The 22,502-nt window shown below is 48.3% G+C and overlaps 1 protein-coding gene across 5 annotated transcripts in view; it reads left to right on the forward strand.

Annotated features, from left to right (window-relative positions):
• The window catches only part of LOC102196556 (AT-rich interactive domain-containing protein 1B-like), a 163,001-nt gene that overhangs the window by 93,022 nt on the left and 47,477 nt on the right, over positions 1-22,502 (forward strand). For all 5 annotated transcript variants that reach the window (XM_005739012.1, XM_005739013.1, XM_005739015.1 and 2 more), the window contains exon 5: positions 17,123-17,420. In XM_005739012.1, the coding sequence (XP_005739069.1) occupies positions 17,123-17,420 (298 nt within the window). The remainder of the gene's footprint in view (positions 1-17,122; positions 17,421-22,502) is intronic.

Raw genomic sequence — 22,502 nt, forward strand, 5'->3', positions numbered from 1 at the left:
TAAACACTTAAAGCTGTAAGCTAATGATAGTTATATAAGAGCAGATGCTGCTGGTGCAATAAGCTGTATGGATGATGATCTGATTAGTCGACTAATCGCAAAAATAATCGGTGACTAGTCGACTATCAAAATAATCGTTTGTGGCAGCCCTAACCATAACAACATATTAAAGTTTTTCAGCAGTTTAGTGGCGGCTGAGGTCTAACCTTAAATGCGATGCCACCCGCTCTACCTGCTGCTGTGGGCGCTGTGCACCTGAGCCTGTATCTGCCAATCTGCTGGCAACCTTTACTTCCCAACAGCTCCAACCTGCTATTTAGCTCACAATATGCATCACAGAGCATTCAAGAAAGGTTTAGTTTCACCTGAGCCGTGTGCAGTCAGTCAGTTGGTCACTCAGTCAGACCGAGTTTGAAAAGAAATGTCTTCAGAAATGATGTGTTACTGTGACGCCTGCTGCTGTCAGCTCTTCTTTTTCACTTTCTGTCTCAGCACCTTTTCCTTTCACTCTCTCTCCCCCCCCCCCCAACCCTCTTGCTCGCTCGCGCTGACATTCACACAGAAACTGTCCGTTCAACCCTTGTGCAGCAGTGTAAAGCCCTCCCTCCCTGCTGTCTGGAGTGAGTGTTTTTACAGCAGCACGCCTCATGTTTGCCAATGAGCCACCGTAGCTAGCTACCCTGTGGTACGCCCCGGAGATGCTACAGATGTCTCGCTGACAACAGACATAAAGCGTTGCAGAAAGAGCGTGCATACACATGCCCGCTTACGTGCAGGCTCAGATTGACTCCTGGGAAAATGGGACAGCCACGCAGTACTTGACATGTTAGCTTATGCAAGTGTATATGTGTGAGGTGCGTTAGCCGTGCACTGGAACAGTGAGCTTGTTATGCTGCAGCTGAGCGTTCCACCTCTGCTGTTAGATTTGCACACATTGCTCTCATCAAGTATTTCCCACCTGTTCTTTGGAGAGGATGAACAGTAAAAATCATCTGGTATCAAGTCAACGGCGTCTCACTTTTGGACCGTTCTCCACCTTCTCAGGGTGAAGGTGTGAGCGGCACCAGAGTGTGTCATCTTAAATCGTCCATTCTGGCCTCTCTATCGCTCTCGCTCTTATTTTATTTATAAGTATCCAGAGTGTGTCATTGCCCCCCCTCCTTGAATATGCAATGAAAGCTGTGGGGTCACTGGCGCATTTTCATAATCTGGAGTAGAGAGGCAAGTAGGGAGAGAAGGCCAAAGAGGGGAGATTGTCCTCTCTTTTTATTTCCAGGCGTTTGTTGTCCCTGCCAGAGAGGAGGTCGGAGTAAGAGAAGAAAATGGCTTCCCTTTCTGCTCGTCTGTTTTCCTCTCACATCCTTCTTCCCCTGCTTTCCCCTCTCACGCTGATAAGTCGAATACTTGTGCTGATATTGTGCACAGATGCACCAGGTTAACAGGAACAGGCGGACTGAATCTAGACAGTGGAATCTGATCCCGGCGGTATCAATAAGCTTTCTTACCATCTCGAGCATCTCGACACTAACGGCTAAAAAAACGTCTCTGCTGAGCTGAGAGCGAGCGCACAATCAGGTGATCATTTTCTACGGCTTTATCACTGCAAGCAGCTCCTTTCACATTAAGCTGAGTCATTTAATCCATATTAATATAAAAATATCGACTGCAGCAGCTTTCAGAACTGTTGCATTCGCACCTGCTGATCCGATATCGATATGCGGCCTGCATAGATTCACGTTGCATTAATCCCTGCGCAGGTGCGACAGGTGTAAATGGGGTCAGCGTGCATGCGGAGACGAGCCTTTCAGCTTAAAAACACGAAGCGTCTGACAAATCAGAAGTGTGAAAAATGCAGCGATGTGAGTCTGCAGGCAGCGAGTAGCCTACAGTTAATCATCCGAACCGTAATGGTCATGAGCTGAACTCTGCTGAAATGCCCTATTTATTCATGCATGCTCCAACTTTTGTTTCATTACTGCTGCTGTTTACTTGCATAGCCAGAGGTAGCAAACGATAAAGATCTTTTAAGAGAGTGTAACCTCCACACACACACACACACACACACACACACACACACACACACACACACCTCGGACTATCTACCATCTCTAATTCTTTCATTCCCTCAGTCTCCTCTTCTCCCGTCTCTGTTTCACCATCTTTATCACATTTTCTCTGCTTCTTTTTCTCATTCTTTTTACTTTCTCTCCCCCCTCCCTCCTCGGCTTCATCCATTCTCTTCCAATCTATCTCGCGCCTCTATTGTGTCCTTCCCTGGGAGACCACGAAGGCAATAACCAGAGAGCCTTGAGAGGGTCAGTCTGCGTAACCCGTGCAGGTGTGTGTTGGCGTGCACGCGCACTTCGAGTGCAGAAATCTGAAACGTAAGCGGCCCGCGCGGCGAACCTCGGTAACGGCCGGCGACGGGTCTGAGCAGGTTTCGTACGTTCCAGGGTCAGAAAATTAACTCGAGCCACCGAAGGCTCATAAAACGTCGATGCAAATAAAAAACTGGCGGATTGAGAAAAATAGTCACACACCTGTTAGCCAATGCCACTCGCGTTCTTTGTATTCATGCTTTGCAGCGGCCTTGGATTCCACTTAAAGTCTAAGTACTAAATCAGTAATGGTATGTAGAATTGGTATTCGCCTGACTGTGGAAAGGGGTTTGGGGAAAAACAGCCTGAGATTGAAAATGAATGTGAACTGCATGATAGTCTGCCTCCTTCCTCTCTCCCATTGTTCCGTATTCTCTTTCTGCCTCCCAATGTCTTCCCGTGTCACCGTCTCTCTTCCTCCTCTCTCCTTCCTTCCCCCTCTCCCTCCAAAGGGATTTGACTCTAACTGGCCTTGGCGCCCGTAATGAAACCAAATCTATTTAAAGCCAAAAGCGATGCAAGTTTTAATTTCCTATTCCAGACTTAACCTTTTTGGCTGCGCTGCATTTTCACATCCACTTAATAACTTTTTACCCTCCACTCCCCCTCCTTCATTCTCCCCATCACTCTCACTCTCTGTGGCTTCCTCTCCTCCATCACCCCCCTTCAATTCTCCTCTTCCCACCTCCCCAACAACCCTCAACCCCCCATTGCTCTCAATGGCGAGGCACAGGCTGCCTCTTCAAGGGCAATATCTGTCAAATGATTCCCCTGTGAAATTAAGACAGAGGCCATGAGAGAGAAACGGGGGAGGGGGGGGGAGCGGGGACGCTGTGAGTGTGTGTGTGTGTGGGCGGAGGAGGAGGGGGGGTTATATAGTCAGGTGGAAGCTTTCTTCTCCTTTCTCCTCTCGTCCAACTGAATCTTATCTGACAGCAAAAAATGAAAGCAGTTTAAAGATGGACCTGGCAGCGAGTCCCTTTGTTGCATTAAAAAAGTAACGACGTGGGGAAGAAAACCTCAGGAGGGAGACACGAGCACATTTCTGCTGTTCACTGACTGCAGACTCACGCTGTGTGAAGATGCATTTCTTTATGATGTGCAGAGCTATGTTTGTACAAATGAAATCATCTTAAGTGATTTACTATAAGCGTCGCATAATCCCTGAAACACACACGCTCACACACAGATAATAAAATGTTGGATGCATGCTGCAAGCATCTGCCAGCTCCAAGTGTGTCTGAGAGTGTTTTATGAACGTTGCAATGGCGTCGTGAACCATCAAACATCCATAAACCCATCAGAGATGGCGCTCGTGTTCATGGGAAAGGATCACATTGTGACTTTTGTTGTTGCTAATAACCGAGCGCGTCAGCAGAGCCGATCGCCTCGTGAAGCAGTCAGTAATGTTGCCTGATCCTGAACGCACCCCTCCTCTGCTCTCCTGAATCTGATCACATGCTCGTCTGTGCTCGCAGCGAGCGCGGCGCCATCTCCTGTCGAGCTCCGACGTTGCACCCGGGAAACAATGGTTGAAAACTCGCCTCGCTGTTTTCTTCTTCTCCCCTCACCTGCTTTGCATTTATGCGCATAATAAATTGCTTACATCTAATTATTCAATATCTCAATTATCAGAGCTGATAGCCTCACGGTGCACCTCCAGAGCTTAAATTTACAGCCCTATTCTGCAAATGTCTAAAATGAAATTAACTTTTTACAAGGTGTCATCTGTGGCTTTTAAGTAGTGAAATTGAAGCCCCCCCCCCCCCCACACACACACACACACACACCTCGTAATGAGAAGCCATTATTAGGCCGTGATTGGAGCCAGGGCGCTGATATTAAAAGTGGCAGGAGAGGCAATATCGCCGCAGTTTCTAATACCCTCGTAGATATGTCATATATTTTAAGACAGCTGCTCCGCTATTTATAATTAATAGCAATTTAGTCCCAGCAAAAATTGGAAGACAGCTAACAGAAGGATCTCGTTCCATTAAGTGCAGATTCAGAATCAATGTCAAAGTGACACTGTGCAGTTTTTGAGTGGGTGGTCCAGACTCCACGGAGCTTATATAAATACCACAAAGCCCATATGGTGCTCAGTGCGTTTCGCACAGAGGACCGTTTCCCTTTGATTCGGTGTAAAAATAAGTGCAGTACAAACAAAAGAGGAATGAAGTTGGCCTCTAAAGACACATGAATAAAAATAATCTGTCTTTATTCTCCTGCCTCACAGTCATAAATCACTCCTTCCCAAACGACAGTCTTACACACGGCACATCGCTGTGGCAAATGGCTCTATCTTATAATAGCGACGTAGCACATGGCAATATTATCTGCTGCCGAGTATTGTAGTGCATGTGTCTGAGCGCCGTGCCCCGGAGCGCTAGCCAGATTACACTGGCCCAGCGACAGTCTTATAATAAGACTCGCCCATTAAATCATATCAGCACTGCTTTTTATAGGCCAACACCTCAGCGACGACACTATGAAACTGTCTATCATGCAGAAACGTGTGTGTCAGAATGTGTGCGTGCGTGTGTGAGCAGCCAGTCTGGAGGAGACGCGTGTGTGTTTTACCAAACGTTGCTGGCGTTTGAGCTGCTCGCCGCAGCATCTGACAGCGTTTCATCTTCTCCCTTTATTAGATCAGCCTCGCGCCGCTGTCACCTCTGCTTTCCCCGCGCTTACATCACACGCGCGCTCACGCCCTCGCGCGCACGCAGCCGGGCGGCCATTGGCTCGCCGGCTCCGTGAGGACGTTCTGGTTGGCTGGCCGGTGTCTGTTCCAGGTAGAGCGCGAGCATCTGGGATGGCTTTCCGTCTCCGACCAGAGTGCGAATATGCAACCTGGGAGCTCGACTCGTATGAATTGTAAATAAGAATCAGTGTGGTGCCGGCGTATTCATAGATTGTGTATTATTTCGCAGGTCAGTCCGGCCTCCCGCGTCCTTATCACCGGCGCAGCTTCATGTTGGAAATGTTGGAACAGTGAACCAATCACTGACGAGCTATTTGCTTTCTACTCTGAGACAAAGACTAAAACAAGTATGCAGCACAAGCACGATGCTATCTGCACAAAAATGTTTTGTGTTTCTAAAAATCCAATTATTGCAGATGTCCTGAGGGCCTGCTGTGTGAATTTACCAATTTGTCAAATGAGTTCAAATGAAAATATTAAATTAAAAATGACAACTTTGGCATATTTCTAAGATTAAGAGCGTCCTTTAGGGCGGGCTCTGTGGGTTCTTGGCAAAATTGAGCGCTAAAAACAAATAAAGCCAGAGCGGTTAATTTCCAGAGTTGCCCTCGTTCGACCTTTTTTCAGGAAAAAGTGAGATTAGCAGATTGAAGCGCGCGTGGCGCGCCGCTCTCGCCACGGCCTCGCCGTCGTCTCCTGTCTAAGCAGAGCTGTCATGTCACGTTTGTCGTTCCTGATGGATGACGTCGGTCGATGTCTAACAGGGAAGAGTTAAAGAAACAATCCTGCAGAAGACGCAGCAGCTCGGATTCTTTTGGACAAAGCAGATTGACGTGTTTTTGTTCCTCTCACTTTACCCGCTGCCTTCTGAGGGACGGCTTTCTGTACGGTTGCATGTTTGACGTGGCGGCGCAACACTGAAGTTAATTCGGAGGGTGCGTGTGTACGCTCTTTTGTCTCTGACAGCTTTGTGATTTCGTTCCATATCCCCAAATTTTTGATTTGCTTGTGTTGTCACTTTTCGTTCCGTTTCTCCGTGTCTGTGTTTGTCGTGTCTTTTAAACGTAGAGCCGCAGCGCTGAGCGTGCTCTTTAAAATTGTCTGTACCTGTTAAGATGCTGCTTAAATCAAATATTAATATCGATCAGCCTTTGAAGATGAAAAAAGAAAAATCAGTTGATTATATGTTTGCAGATTCTGGCCAAAAAAAAAAACCCTCCAAGTGATCCACACTGTGGGATTTAATTGAAATGTATAATTGCATTGTGATTCATGCTAATGCAGCAGTGCAGACATGCACAAGCCCACACTGCAAATATCTAAGCAACAATCACCTGATAGACAGGCAGAGACACAAACGCAGAAGCTGGCACATCAATCCTGACGGCGGAGCATGCCGCACATACAAAACAATACAGGATGCAGGCAGAGACGGACAGGAAGGGCTGCTGACAGGCACAGACGCATGCAAACACACACAGCATCCCAAGGCCTCGCCGCATCTCGGTTAATCCAAGCCGTCAGTCGGTGCTCGGGGGGGGCGGGATGCTGTCTTTTGATTGTAATTGCAAAAACCGGAGGCAGACGAGGGAGAGCCGCAGATGTCGATAGGCAGGTGGAGGGACGAAGGGATGGATTCCTCCTGCCTACCCACAATCCCCCGCTCAGCACGCCGTGTGACTTTGTGTCAGCAGTTTGTCTCGTGCATAGCTAATGACGGCTCGAGTCTGCCGCCGCCGCTCTCGTTCGATCTCTGTCTCTCCATCCTCCGGTCTTCAGCCGAATCCCCGACAAATGAGATTTTGCCCGAGGTAGATGGGAAGGCGGTATGCGCGGCGAGGCCTCGTTCTGCCCGCCTGTCTGTTTGTTAAGAAATCTCACAAGCCGTATAGCACCCAGAGGTTTCTCTGCTTCTCAACCATCCCTTTTCTTCCCGGCCCGTTTTTCTTTAGCCTCCTCTCCCTTAATTCTTTCTCCCTCTTCCTGCTGTCTGGCTTCTAATTTGAGTCGGAGGCCAGAATAACTCACAGCTGTTTTAATGAAGAAACGGGGGAAAAGGGAGGGGAAGGAAAAAAGAAGGAGATTGGGGAGGAGGCGTAGAGGGCGAGGACGGACTGAGCAGCGCGAAATTGGATGGAGAGAAAAAAAGCAAAGATGGAGAGGCTTTGGAATGAAAAAAACGTCGGCTTCTCCAATTAAGGAGAAGTTTTTTTGTTTTGTTTTGTTTCTTTGGTCATGGACAGTCAGTCACACTTGCTTTTGTTGAGCGTGTGATGAATTACACCCCTCCACTCCTTCTCCCTGCGCCTTTGTTGTGGTGCAGCTCCAGCCGTTTGGACCTCCTGCAATATTTGCGCTGTGAATTCTCCATGCCTGTTTACCAACCGGGCTTCTTTTGAACTGGCATAGAGAAATGGCTTTTTGAAAAGTCTCTTTGATGGTGAGCCCAATTTGTTTTCACCGCTAAAAAGTTTGTTTGAACGCTCTGAAATGTGGGCTGACGAGGAGGGCCTGTCCTGAGAGGGCCGCTGTCTGTCTGTCTGCCGTAATAACCTCATATGACTTGACTGACCTGAGAATCCTCCTTTATTCCTCTGTCAGCAGCCAAAGTGAGCGGCGGTCATTTAGAAAGCTCCTCGTGAGGATGCACGGATACTACAACAGGAAAGATGGAGTCATCCGCCTGCGTGCGGACGTAACGACAAACTGCCACAAACTCGTGAACGCAGACTCACAAACATTCACTCAAATGGTCAAACTCAATTTATACTTTTAGCACAATTATTTTTATATTTTGTTTTGCTCTTTCCAAATTACAGATTTATGCAGATGAGTGCATAATTAATGAGACGATACATTTACATATTTAAACGTCCCACAAAAGTTTAAATATTCAAATAATTCTCTTAATTTTTGTGGCGACAATTTTCACCTGCTCGGTCTCCTTATGAATATGGAGACAGTGTAGAAACCACATAAGAGATCAAACATGTCCCCTCAGGACCTCGCTTTACTTTATTTTTCATTCTCATAATGAGCAAAAGTAAAACTGTGTATACATTTTTGATTTTTGAAGTTTTTGGGGTCAGTTTCAGTTAAAAATAAGCTCCGTGAACAAATCATGGATGTACGTTCCTCAATCTGAGCTGCAGAATAATCCCAGCTGAAGGTCAAACAGAGCAAATATTGTTCCTCAGAATAATCAGTGGTTGCTGTGATTTTCTGCCTTGATGCTGCAGCAAATGATGAATTTACAGCACAGGAATTCTTAGTGTGCAAAGATCACGATAAGACGTCTCCAAATTCCACCGTTCCCGTTATTGATCTGCAGCTCGGGCTGATAGATTTCCGAGGCAGACGCGCCGACAGGCGGAACGTCCAATGGGGGAAGAGTTTAGCCATGCACCAATCAAGCCAGACTCTTAAACCAGATCCCCCTCCCTCGCCCCTGTTTCGATCAGAGTCATTTTGACAGTGATGCAGCGCAGGGCTGGCTGGCTGGCAGGAAATGCCACAGATCCCCCGAGAGTAGAGGAATGGTGGATTAAACAGAAAAAGACACCCCCTTAAAAAAGAGAGAGCGAGCGAAAAGGAAATCGATGTTTCCTCCTCCTGTGGACGGCGAGAGCCGGTAAAGGACGCTGCCACTCTTGTGTTTTCTGTGGTCTCTTCACAAACGTCTTTTTTGTCTCTGTTTGAACTGCTTTGTCTCACAGATCGTCTGCTCTGCCCCGTCTGTGGAGGTTAAATTGCACCAAATCATCACCGCCGTCATTCCCCGCACTGTCCCTCTCCATCCCCTCCCCCCAGGCTCCAACTTCCTGTCTTTATTTCTTGCAACTTCTATCAAGGAGAAGTGTTTCATCTCTCCAAAGCAGCAGTAGACCTGAAAAGCCACAGAGGCGGCGCTGGCTAGCATTGAACTGGATTGGGTAGAGTAAACACAAAGGCACGGGGTAAAAGAAAGCAGCTGGGGAAACACAAAGGATGGAGCTGCAGACGGCAACTAACCTTGCCTGGGTTTCTCTGATGTTCTTTTGCACGTGCACGCACACTCTGCACACGCACACACACACACACTCTGCACCCATTACTGTCAACCCCTCGTTCTCCCTCTCTCTCTCCAGTCATCCTTTTGTTTGTCATGTTCAGAGGACAGCACCAAAGCATCCGAGGAAAGGGAGGTTACAGTGTATTAAAGGAAACGTTGTTTGACAAAAATGGTCATTCCCCTTTCAGCAGGAAATACACAGGCGATGAAGCTGCTGCACTTCAAAGCTGCCCAGAAAACTTCCATGAAACGACTCTGTCTGCATCTAAAGGGGACAGGCGAGGGATTTTCCTCCCAGTGTCTCAGCGGTCTTTCTCGCAATGTTCTGGGCTGGTCCTTGTTCTGCTTTGTTGCCATATAAAAGGAAAAGGGTGTGAATTTAAAAGCTTTCACTGAAGACTCACAGGCAGGCAGAAACATGTCGCTCCGCGTTACCTTGGGCAGATCCGTGCACCGAATCGCTGGCACGGAAATAAAACATATTACTGACGTCAGCGATCGCGAAGCGTCGAATCCCGCTTGGACGCCAGCAGAGCTTTGATGTAGAAATGACATCTGGAACGAAACCTGTGTTTTGATGCTATTAAAGTTCCTTACTGGCCCATTTTGATGAAAGATATCGCTTAGAAATAATGTGGCCGAGTCTGAGAGACCGAGGCAGCTGCTACGTGCAAATTAGCGAAGAGCGAGGACGAGAGCATTACAGGGAGAAGTTGGGCTCGTTGTTTGGACGTGTTAGTTTGAAGTGAAGAGTCTGCAGTCGGGTGGACTGTCTCCCCGACACACACACATACACACACCCAACCTCTCCCCCCTCACTCCTCCAATGGCCCTGTCGGTGTGCCAGGGCGGGTGATTACCGACGCTCTCCCCCAATTATGGGCTGATTATTCCGCCGCGCTCTAATTGACTGGGGAGATATGCAAATGGCTGTCATTTGGGATGATAAAGGATGCGGGTGCTGGATGCCCCCTGCATTATTTAGCCTCGGCTGTACGCAGCGTGAAGGATGTGGCGTGCGCTTTAATTGCTGAGGAGAGAGAGGTTAAGCTGAACGAGCAGTTGAATTAGAAATGAGGAATTTGGGCCCCTTTATTTATTTCTTTATTTCACTCCTCTCCTTCCATCTCTCTCTCTCTCACACACACACACATGCACACTGTGTGTCATGCGTTGTTTTTCAGTTCTCTCTTGGGTGAGTGGAGAGGTGAGGAGGGGGAGGGTGGATGGCAGGATGTCATGCTGGAATGCCATAAATAAAAACATTAGCAGAACCAATACGTGCAGAACAAATAGGGTGTGTGTGTGTGTGTGTGTGTGTGTGCGTGGTCGGCTTGTGCACTAAGAACTAAAGTGTGAAGAACCTTTGCGGACTAATGAAAAAAACTTTCAGCAGCTCTGACAGTGAGCGGGCTCGGCCGCCGTTAAACCGCCGCAGCATACCGATGACCGAGCATGGCGCGTGAAAGGTGTCGGTGTTTGCGGCGTCTTCCACTTTGTACCTGAGCAAAGATGGCCGGCCTCTGTGTGCATTTAGCCACTTAAAGGATGATGTCGCTCGTTCGAATCGCTTTCCTGTCATTACGCCCGGTGCTGGGAACCGTGGGGGGGCGTTAAGTGAATACGACCCAGTGGCTAAGCACTTCTAGCTGCCACAGCTTGGCATATTATCAGGGGAATCGGAATGAAACTCAACACTAATCCCTCTGGTTTGGAGACAAGCGGTGCTAGATTTGGAGCGTCTTTAACAGCTTAGGGGTAATAGGGCCTCAAATGTCCCTTTCAAAGTGGCCCTCCCCGTATCTCCACAGTATGAGAAGCTTAAGAGCCGGGCAGTTATCACTCAGCGAGCCCCCATCCTATCTTACGACAAGCAGTAATTGTTAATTCGGTGAAATCGATGTCAGCGTCGACCCCCAGCCCGGCGACTCTGCTGGTATCCTGTATCGGGCGTCCGCACGACTCTTTGACCCCTTAACTCCAGGACCGCTCTGAGGTTTTCATCCCGGCGCCGGTGCTGAAAAACAAAGAGAGCTTTCGTTCGCTCTTATCAAGATGCAGCGGTATCATCAAGAGATTGTCGAGGCTTTGTGAAGTGTGCGGGAGCAGGAGTGAAAAGAAAAGCACAATTTCTTTTTAGTGCTGCTGTGGCTCTCCTCTGCACAACTTTGGGAAGCCTTGAACGGTTTGTTCTTAGGCGTCTTTTGTTCCGGATAACAAAAACAGACAGAGAGCAAAGGGACTGTCTTTAACAATGTAGACTTCCAAATAGTGCAAGCTGCTCTTTAAACCACAAAATAGTTCCTCTGTATTCACAAATTGTGGTTCAAACTAGTGTTTTGCTCAATAATACAGGCCTGTGTCCTGTGAACAACGTGCAGAGTTGCTTCTGCATATATTTACATTAGAGCCCGGAATCATCGCTCCACCTTACAAATGCAGCATTATGACTGCTTAGAAAACCTAATTACACCTAAAACAGCTCCACAGCATGCTGCCCAGCAGGCCAGGTGTGCAAAGAAACACCTGTACACCTGTAAATGTTTGTGCATCAATCTTACCATCACATCCTCACTGACTTTAAGTGTCCTGATCGTTGACTGTATAGAAAAGATGAACCGCCAGCAGGAAAAGTTGTTGGAAAAATAATTCTTGTGTAATTTGTGACCTCGACGAACGATGAAGGTGCAGCCTCGGTCACAGATTACAGTAGGAGTGAAATACATGACAAAGTAGGATTTAAGCGACTCGGTGTTTCCAAATCAGATCGGCTCGCCTGTGACATCTGGTTGGTTTTACTGAGGTTAGGGCTAAAATGCACCACTGGAATCCACAAAGAAACAAAGAAACTCAGGTCACTATCCTGATAAAACCTCCGTGCAAACCAACATGGAGGACTTTATGCAGAGTATCCTAATGTGCTTTAGCATAACACCCTAAATACCGTGCTGTGCTCTGACTGTTGCCAAGTCATGGTCAGTGGACAAATGAAAGGCGCCGTGGCGGTCCAGGGCAGGCGTAAATGACTGGCAGTTTGAAACTTGAGGCGCTCGAGACTCATCCTCGAAGCTCGTGGCACCAGGCAGAGGTCTGTGTGCTGGCACGCTAACATATTTCACTGCCTGCTGGGTGCTAGCCTAAAGCCCACATGGGTTTTTGGCAAGCCTGAAGCATGGCAAACATCTCTGCAAAGAGTTCCCCCGAGTGTATTTGGAGTCTCCGTGTCTGCCTCTCGTCCTCACAGAAGGTTTTACTTTGATACCCTCGGGAAGTGGCAGAGACTCTTCACAAACTCTTATCTTCACAAACACGCACATAAATACATCAGCACACCCACGTGCACGTATCCTGCACAGGCTTGTTTGCACAGTCCTGCGTGAACGAAAGAAAAATCTTAAAACGGTGGCACGATGTATGATAATGCGCAGCTAGCGAGTGTCTAAATAATCTTCATTTCTATCAATTCTCATCATCGTCACCAATTACCATCATCGCCGCAGCCTCGGTACACATTCCAGCTGATTGACATCAGAGAGGGAAATTATGGAGTGGGTGTTATGTTAAATCTTCCTCCACAAAGTGTCTCTCTTCTTCTCATTTCTCTTCTTATTTCTGTGCTTAATAGCACTTATTGAAGGGTATTACGGTTTGGTGCTCTACATGGGGCATCGCATTAAAACCCTCTTTCAAACACACACGCGCGCACACATTCAGCAGTCCATTTGGATTCATTTGCATGGCATTTCATTTGGATTTTGCCTCAATCTACGGTTTGGGGGAGAGGATAAAAAAGCATCTTTGTGTAATAGCATTTCCTCTTCGTCTCCAGTGCACCATAAAGATAGAAAGTACTGCGGCCGGAGCCGATAAACGAGCGCGGCGCTGCCGTGAGAAGACCTGTCCCTCAGGCCTGCAAACGATAACTATTGGAGTTAATTACAGTTTACATCATCGTATTTACCCAGAGAAGAGAAACGGAGAATAAAACCGGCCTCCGAGCCCACCGAGGTGTTATTTCAGCGCACGCTGCAGCACGGCGAAGCCGAGCGCGCATTTTTTCAAGGTTTAACATCATAATGGATTTCACTCTTGACCTGTGAAAGCGGGTCCTGTATGGATGTATAGTCACACCGGTAAAAAACATCAGCGCTGTAATGAAATGCACACTGAAAAGAATTCAAGGTAATGTTCACATTTCACATTGAAATGATACTCCCGGGTTTGCGCGCTCGCTGAAAAAGGTTTGATCAGTTCTCTTTAGTCTTTTACACGTCTGTGAAGAGAGATGTTCACGGCACAAAAGTCCGCGGAAAGAACTGAGGGACCAAATAGGAAGTATTCCCACAGCCTCCCCCAGTGCAGTGAAGGGCTTTCGATCTGTGGTGCCAACAGCATTAAGAAGTGACATTTAAATAATTCAAAAACATCATTTCCAGAAACAGAGTCCCCGTGAACACTGCTGACAGCTGTTCTCTGATTATCTATAGTAATAGGAAGCCTGTTTCAAGAGATGTTGCTGCTGAATTTTTAAAAATGTAATCCTTCATTTGTGCAGATATTTCACAACCTGTGTGCCCAGAGACTCTCGCAGCGAGATCAAATATTTATGTGTAGTAATTTGACAGAGCTGACCGCTAACGACGACGAGTCCGTATTGGACCAAAGGAAAATATTAGGAGCCGTGTTCTTATATTTGGTGCAGAGTTATAAAAGTCCATATGAGGGAGGTTGTTTTCGAAGGCTCGGTCGCTGTGTTTGAGTGTGTTTCAGGCTCGGGTTAGCTGGAGAGCCAGCTGGTGGAGAGCCCTGAGCCATGCTGCACCTCTGACTGGGGCAGACAGAAAAAACAGGCTTTATGTGTAGACGGGAAAGAGAGGAGAGAGGCTAGTTTCTTCACTGCTCTGTTTTCCTGTAGCCCACAGGAAGCTGCAGCCATTGGCTCCTCCCTGTCTAGACAGACAAGCACATTTACACACACACACACACACACACTCGGTGCCTTCCTCCATAGCAACTTTGATTAATTCCCAGTGTGTGGTGAGAGGAGACAACATCAGCACCATGGTCAGGGGAAAAGGCCTGCAGTCTGCTGGATGTGACAGCTCCCTGCTTCACACTGATGCCTTATCCCCTCCCAGGGTGTGTGTGCGAGTGTGTGAGAGTGAGAGCAGGTCAATAGTATGAGTGAGGAATGGGGGAGTGTGTGTGTGTGTGTGTGTGTGTGCGCGTTGCCTCATCTGTCCCCTCGGCCGCATCAGTGCTCAAGCATGTCTTGCTGTGACAGCCCGGCAGCCTGTGTTCCTGTCACGCACACACAAACAGAGGAGCGCTAAACGAGAGCGCAGGCAGGCACCGACACCAGCGAGGTGAAGGGTCATGAGCGACTGCCTCTCCAATGTTGTGTGAAATGTGTAGATGGCGGTCTCGGCCCATTATGTGTGCGTATATGCGACCGCATTTACGCGAGCGTGCGTGCGTGTGTGTGTGTGTCTCGAGGCCGGGCGGGGGGGCATCTCAAAGTAACTGGTTATTATCACCTCAATATTTTTCTTATTATGACAATTACATGCTCCAGGAGCGAATTAAGCGATACAGGACGCCAAGCGGGAGTGGTTGACAGCTATTTGGAGACTCAATGCACAGAGCAATTTGCAGCCCTGAGCCAAACAAATTGGATTTGGGCCACTTTGGATTGGGGCCCCAGATTGTTGGGCGTTTGGATCCCTCGACCGCGTGCCTGCCTGGCTAGTTAACTCGCTGGCTGCCTTTGATTCTTTGCACATGCCAGTTAGCCAGGTAGCACGCAGCCCCGTGAACGCTGACGGTGAGGACGTCGATTAAAGCGTCCCTTAAAATGCGCGTTTCTATAGTAAAGCGCACCCGGCTTTTTGGGCTGCATAGTGCTTCTTCCTTTTTGGTCTCGGGCCACACAGCTGTGCTCAAGTGTGTGTATAATCCAAATGAGCCTAACAGTCTTTAAACGAATTACTGGTACGCATTTTCCCACCCCGAAACTGCCACTGGAAAAGCTGGCAACAGCTCCCAATTAGGTGAAATGCAATTATTCCCATCCATTCACACAATTAGCCTGTGGGTTAACAACATAGCTGTACGACCGACTAGCTCTCAGTGTTTTGGAAAAGCCATCACCATGGTTACATCAACTCTCACGGTAACCCCTCCGTGTCAAACGGCATGGACCCGAGGCAGCCGGTCAGCCAAAAAATAACACTCGGTCCCATTGGCGGAGGCGGCGCGTTACATCACTGCGCTCAGAACACTGGCTGACGTGATTGGCCGGGACACAGAGTGGTACCATGGGCGAGGAAAAGAAAAGGGAAGGAGAGAGAGCATGAGAGAGGAAAGCAAGTGCCCCGTGTGCTCAGTTGAGCGGGGGTAGATAATGCCAGGCGACAGACTGGCAGGCTGGCAGAGCGGGTGGGCACTCGCAGCAGCATGATGGAAAACAAAGGCTTTGTGTGTCAGCGCCGAGATCGCATTAACCAAAACAAGCAGCCGTGGACAGACTGCCACACTGACTTGGTTGTCAGTTCCACAGGCTAAGCCACGCTTGATGGATGGAGAGAGATGGGGGACGCCTGTCTCGGTTTTTGAGATTTTACACGCTGGTAGAGGAAGGAGAAAAAAGTCGTTTTGCTGTGACACAAAGAGCCTCTGCTGCAGATAAACTCCAAGCACGCGTGCTGGTTTCAGCCCACGTTTCTCGAGTTCGCTCTGACATATGTAGAAAAACAAGCTTCGTGCTTTCTTTAAGTGAACACAATCTGAAAATACGTGTGCAAATGAGCTGGGAGAAAGTGCCGTTTCAACACCTTGTGTTAGATTTTCCACAGTCAACATGTCAGCACATCTTAACCATCGCCAGTGTCAGTAGGAAGGCTGTAAAACTTTCCTAACAACTTCCAAAACGGTGCGTGCTGGTGTGAAAAACAGCAAAACCCCTAAAAATCATCGAGTGGCTCGACTGGAACCGCCGAACCATTTTCACATGATTTGAAGCCACTTTAAATAGAATGGACCACATTACAGCAAACATGTCAGATATGGCAGCCTCTCTGCTCGTAGGCATAGATCTGGGTTTATTCACCGTCTGTGTGCGGTGACAGGCGTGGCTGTGCACGCAGGGCTCAGGTGGTTCACGAGTACATTGGTCAACAGGCCGGGCGCTGCAGGTAGGATCAGCTGGCGTACACCCTTCCCCTTCTCCGAGCAGGCACCAGCCAGAAAACCGAGGTCATTCAGGTGACTTCCCCCACAGATATCTACAGCTGGGACAGAGCCGGCGTCCTCCAAGTGTGTGTGGCAGCCATCACATTCCATCACAACTCATCACTTCACATCACATCCGGTCTTCTCTCTACTTCCTTCTCTCCCGGTCTGCTGTCCTTCCCGCTTCCTGCACACCTTTGTGTTGTCAGGATCCTGTCAGCGATATTCCCGGGGATTCCCTGGAATTGTTTTGGGGGGGTATCTGCTAAGTGCACACACACACACACACACACACTCGCTCTACTCACCACAGGGAATGCAAACTGTAATATGAACTCACCCTTGGTCTGAACCAAAGCCCATTACAATTCATTTTCACCGCAGCAGCCGGTGTAGCGGTTTCTTCTGTGGGATTTTTTTCTCTGCCGTGTTAACCGCCGTCGTTAAGACTGCAGTGACTTTTTCTCAGGGATAAAGTAGCTCCCAGAAAAGCCACCAGCTCTTGTTCGTGCACACGCAAACTAAACCTTTAATCTTTTAACCTCTGCCACCTTATGAAATCCTGTGAAATATGTTGCATTGTTAACTTTTTGTTGTAAAGGAGGATTTCGCAGCACAGTTGTGCGTTTCTGACACGCAGGTGGAAACTTTTGCGCTTGCTGAAGCTTACATTTACATTTGCCACCTGCTGCACGTCAGCTCTCATCAAATGCTCGAGCGAGCTTTGTAAATACTCACTGGAAGTCTTTTCTTCTGTTCCAGGATCTTTCCGGCTCCATCGACGACCTCCCCACCGGGGAGGCTGGCCTGGGCTCGGCCATTGGCGCCGGGGGCTCCTCCAGCAGCAGCAGCAGTAGCCAAGGGGAGCAGGGAAGCACCGGTAACCAGGGACAGTCCCCCTTCTCCCCTCACGCCTCCCCCCACCTCCCCAGCCAGAGGAGCGGGCCCTCTCCGTCCCCTGTCGGCTCTCCGGCCGGCTCCACTCAGTCCCAGCAGTCCCGCTCGGGCTCGGGCCCCATCTCACCTGCCAGCGGACCCTCTGCCAACACCTCTGCACCAGGTAGGGTTCCCATTAGAGCAGAAAGTACGCGCATCCGTATCCTGATAATCTAATCTCGTCTTGATGAAATGTGCAACTTAGAGTTGATAATTGTATTAGTTTAATCACTGCAAACAAACAAAACTGTCACTGACAGGATTTGCAGCTGAAAGCAGACGCTACGGCGCGTTTTACATCTTGTACCTCCGTCTTGGATTCCCTGGGAAATTTCCTAAAATTGCTTTACATCTTAAAGGGAAATTGCTTTGTGCCACCAAACGAGGCTGTTGTTGGAAAGCAAATTAAAAAAAACTGTCAAAACACGACCCGGGCCGTGCAGCCGTGCGCACTTTGACAGCTGATGAAGACGAGCAGCTGTGACATCACTGATTGGGGCGTGGCTAGGATCGTGTTTAGATGTTTCCGTTTGAGTTTTTTCTGTGCAGCATCTTTACAGCAGCTCCGTCACTGCACTTGTTGCTTCTTGGAGAAAATCCCAGTCATCACGCCCACCTCTCTGCTTGACCTTTACATTGATGCTGCTGTTTTCATTTGTTTTTAAATAGGATTTTAAAAAGGTCATGTAGAAAACTGACCCCGAAGCGGAACTGCGATTTCACAAATAACAGCGTGCCATTTGAAGGTGAGGATAAAGCTTTCGCATCAAAAACTTGAACCTAATCAGCGTCTTCGTTTAAGATGGTTATCAGGTGTTTGAAGAGCAGTTTCACCCCTTTCTTTCTCAGAGTGGCGCCGATAACCCGTCGCATAAATCTGCCAACATCTTTGTTTAATAGCATCTCTTTCTTCCCCTCGTCTCCAACTCGGCATGTAATCCATCCAGATCAATTTTCATTCTGCCGGGTAGAAGTCGGGATGAAGCTGCAGCAGAAGACTAAATAATATCAATCCCACACGTCTAGACTTTGATATCTCGGGCCCATTTGAACTCATAATTCACAGTGCTGAGGAATATTATGGCACAGGAATATGTCCTGTTCATTTTCTGCACAGTTTTTGTCCTAGCACACTAGACATTTGTTAAGTCTTTGATCACAGCGTTGTAGAAACGCGTCCCTACATGGCGGGGAAATTTTAATCACGTCCGTCTTCCTTCCACCTGTGGATCCGACATCCACGTCCGGGCGATATTTCCCATCCACTCGGAGCCTTAATGAATTGAGAGCGACTGGTAGTGGAGGACCTCCCATCTGATTTGTAGCCTTATCTGAGATATGGCAGGCTAAACAAGGCACCAACAGGATTATCAGACAATGCACGGTGTGCCTGTCTGTCTCCCGAGGCCATAGTGGAGCACATAACCATTTAGATAAACACAGAGTGTGGATTTGATTTGCCTGGAACAGGCGCGCGAGCGTGCGCGCGGCCTCGCTGTCATTCCGCCTCCTCTCCTCACAGCTGAGCGGCTGACCGGCACATCGGCATGTCTCGGACCCGTCAGTCACTCTGACGAGGCGGGGCGAAATGTCTTGAGCGAGATCCCGCCGCCACCTCCTCCTCCCCCTGCTGTTCCCCTCACAGCCGCTTACCGGAGTGATTGACGCTAATGAAAAACTGGGACAGTGGTTTTCCAGGCGCGCGTGCCAAGAATCATGACGAGAATCCGGAGTGAAGCGGCAAAGATGGGAAGCGAAACCGATCGCTGGGACGTGATTAATAAGAAAATATTCAAAAATATTCCCTGTGCCAAATAAATGGCGATAAAGCGTGGAGCAGTGAGCAACATCTGGCGTGTTTTAGAGGCTGTACTACAATCAGTTCGGATTAGATCAAGGAGCAGCCAGCCTCGCAGAGACACGGGAGAACTAATGTGGTTAGCACACATCTGATTACTAACGCCCGGGTTTCTAACACTTTGTCACAAGTTGGGACGTTTTAGCGAACGTTGTCTCTTTATTTCGGAGCAAGTCGGCGAGGAGAGATGGGAGCGCTGTTCCCAGAGTGTTGCTCCGGTGCCATCAAATCCTGCTCTTTAATATTCAAAGTAGTGCCCTTTAAAAAAACAACAAAACACAAGCATTAATAAACGCTTTAATTAGTGTGAAAAACCTGTCTGCAGTAGTTTCAGCTCCACTCAAGAAGTCACAACACAACATGACTTGTTGCTCTGCTCCATTCTGCTCCATTAGGGCCGCTGTCAGCGGAAACATCGCAGCCGCTTATAAATTGCATCCCTCGGCTGACGTCAGTGTGCGCTGCTGGCATTGATGGTTTCGTCCTATTAAATTATTTACAGGCGTGCTGTATATGTCAGCACATTGTGTCATGATGCTACGTGGACGTAGCTACCCTGACATCACACGAGAGAACTTTGGTCGTCACATCTGAAACTGCAGGAAGGAGGACGCAGGGACTCAGCTGATAGTTCCTACAGATCAGCTGATGCACATCCTCAGCTCCGTCTATCATGACCCTGCTCTCTGCTGTGTGACGTCCCAACACAATCAAATACAGATTACTGCAGACAGAATGAGATCAGCTCTCTTTCTGACTGAAATTAGCGACATGTTGCAGCGAGTAAGGCGTAAAAGCAGCCAAACAGCTGGACTTGTGCTGACGCCAGCTGCTGGCCATTAGGAAGAATGCAGGTCTGGAATACACTCATCTTTCTACGTGGTCTATATAGTGTGTGCAGTTATTCACAAAAATCTAAAAAAGTAGGTTCGAGTGTGCACGCGCGCATGCACACATGCATGTGCGTGTGCCCCGTGTTTATTTGTCACCTGTCGGCCCCACTCGGTGGACTGATACGACACGTCACATGGATGAGCACACACGTTACCCCTGACAACGGTCGGAGGAGAGCAACTTCATTATGTCATCCTTTCACCTGGCTGCCAAACACACACACCAGCAGAATAACACCGGAGTGAGCGCGCACAGCTGCACATAAGAACACGAATACCTATAAAAACTTGATTTCATGGTTTGACTTTACATATATTGTTGAACACATAAATCACCTCTGTATATACGCTCGCTCGGATGACTGACGGTGTCACCTGCACACGCGTGTGTGTGTGAGAGAGAAAATAAGAAGGAGTCGGGGTGAAAAGAGGTGGAGACTGACAGATTGCCAGCCTATCATACACCCATACACTTGCACAAATCTATCTTGTCGAAGCTCCGCAGCACGCCTGTGATTCCCTCGTCTCCTCGCTTCTCCTGTTCTTTGTCCTCTCTCTCCCTCTCTCCCTCTCGCTGTCTCTCCATGAAGCAAATCCAATACACTGTAACATTATCCGGGCCTCGCCTTGCTATTTGGATTCTCTCCCGGAGCCAAAAAGGCACACACAGGGATAAATTGATTTTCCTGTTGCGCTAGATTTGTGACAGTCAAGCAGAAATCACATTGCTCAACCGCCAACCTCCACCTCCTCTTCCTCTACCTTGTATGCACACACACACACACACACACACACACACACACACACATCTCCTTGCTCCCAGTGTCTCAGAAGCAATTCAGAGCATCTTCAGAATATTTTTCTCCCTATATGAGACTTTGGGGACGAGGCGGGCAGACATTTTTCTCTCATCCGGATGGATGGTGTGGCGGAATGGGAACGCCAGTGTTAAAGCTTTCAAAGCTGACTCTTAGCTGTGGGAAGGAGAGCCGAGTTCATCCAGTAGAAGAGCAGAGTTTTTAAAAAGCTCGCTGACTAGTCTCTATGTTAATAAAACCCCAGCAGCCCCAGAATCCATCAGACATGCTGCATCGTTTATGTGCATGTTTAAAGCTCTAAAAACTCGCATTTGCTACAGATTTCGAGTTGTGGGTAACGCAGCGGCTGCTTTTAGGCTTGTGTGCATGCACAGGTTGGTGTGACAGGTTGTCTCCAGGTTGGCAGCCTGTCAGTGTGGCGTCACTTCCTGTCAGGATGAGGCTGACTGTCGTGTTTCCCAAACAACGAGCTGAAGACATGTTCATTACCAGACTGCATCTGATACGTATCAAACTTCACACAAACACAGCCCCGATTCCTCTTTGCTTTCCTTTGGTGTGCAGACAGTGAGTGAAGGGAAGGGAACATTTCTTCAATCACCACATATGCAAACAATACACTGTTCTTCTGCCTTTGGACCTGATTGGAAGGAGAAAATCATGTGTGTACACCAGGGGTCCCCAATCCCAGTCCACGAGGGCCGGTGTCCCTGCAGGTGTTAGATGTTCCTTGATCCAACACAGCAGATTTACATGGATAAATTACCTCCTCAACATGTCTTCAGTTCTCCAGAGGCCTGATGATGAACTAATCATGTGATTCAGGTGTGTTGACCCAGGGTGAGATCTAAAACCTGCAGGGACACCGGCCCTCGTGGACTGGGATTGGGGACCCCTGGTGTACAACCTCATTTCCAAAAAAGCTGCAACACTATAAAATGCAAAATCCCCAGGATGCATTAAAGTGCAAAAATGAACTATATTAAGAAAATGTCTGTAAAGGTCTGCAGCTTCCTACAGTCTGTGACAGAGGAGAGCAGCTGCTACACTTTAACAGAGGAATGTCGTCCCGTTGTCTGATGTGGGATTCGAGCTGCTCAGGCTTCCTGGATCTTCTTTGTCTGGTTTTGGTTTCACGATGCTGCAGACAGTGTTGGGAAGGTTACTTTTAAAATGTATTCCATTACAGAATACAGAATACATGCCCCAAAATGTATTCTGTAACCTATTCCGTTACGTTACTCAATGACAGTAACGTATTCTGAATACTTTGGATTACTTAATATATTGTGGCGAGTTCAGACAAGGAGGAGACGGAGGTATCGTTTGGTCTTGCTTCCCGTGAGCTAGCCAGGGAGCACAGCCGTTTATTACATTTGCAGAAGAACACACTGCCACTAGCTAACTGCTCAGCGCGGCAACCACAACACACATAGGGCGCCCTCTGACCCCGGAAGGACACACCGTCGCAGCGAGAGGGCGTCACCCGTCACCATGGCAACATACACAAAACATAACTGTACAAGCAGAACCCCGAACAGCCCTGACCCGCTACAATATTATCATGCTTTTTACAACAACGTGAATGTACTATTGCTGTGTGATTTATTACTATTACTGAAGGTCCGCGACTCCGA

The sequence above is a fragment of the Pundamilia nyererei genome, unplaced genomic scaffold, assembly GCF_000239375.1.
Source record: "Pundamilia nyererei isolate P.nyererei 1_Seehausen unplaced genomic scaffold, PunNye1.0 scaffold00088, whole genome shotgun sequence".
NCBI classification, from domain to species: Eukaryota; Metazoa; Chordata; class Actinopteri; order Cichliformes; family Cichlidae; genus Pundamilia; species Pundamilia nyererei.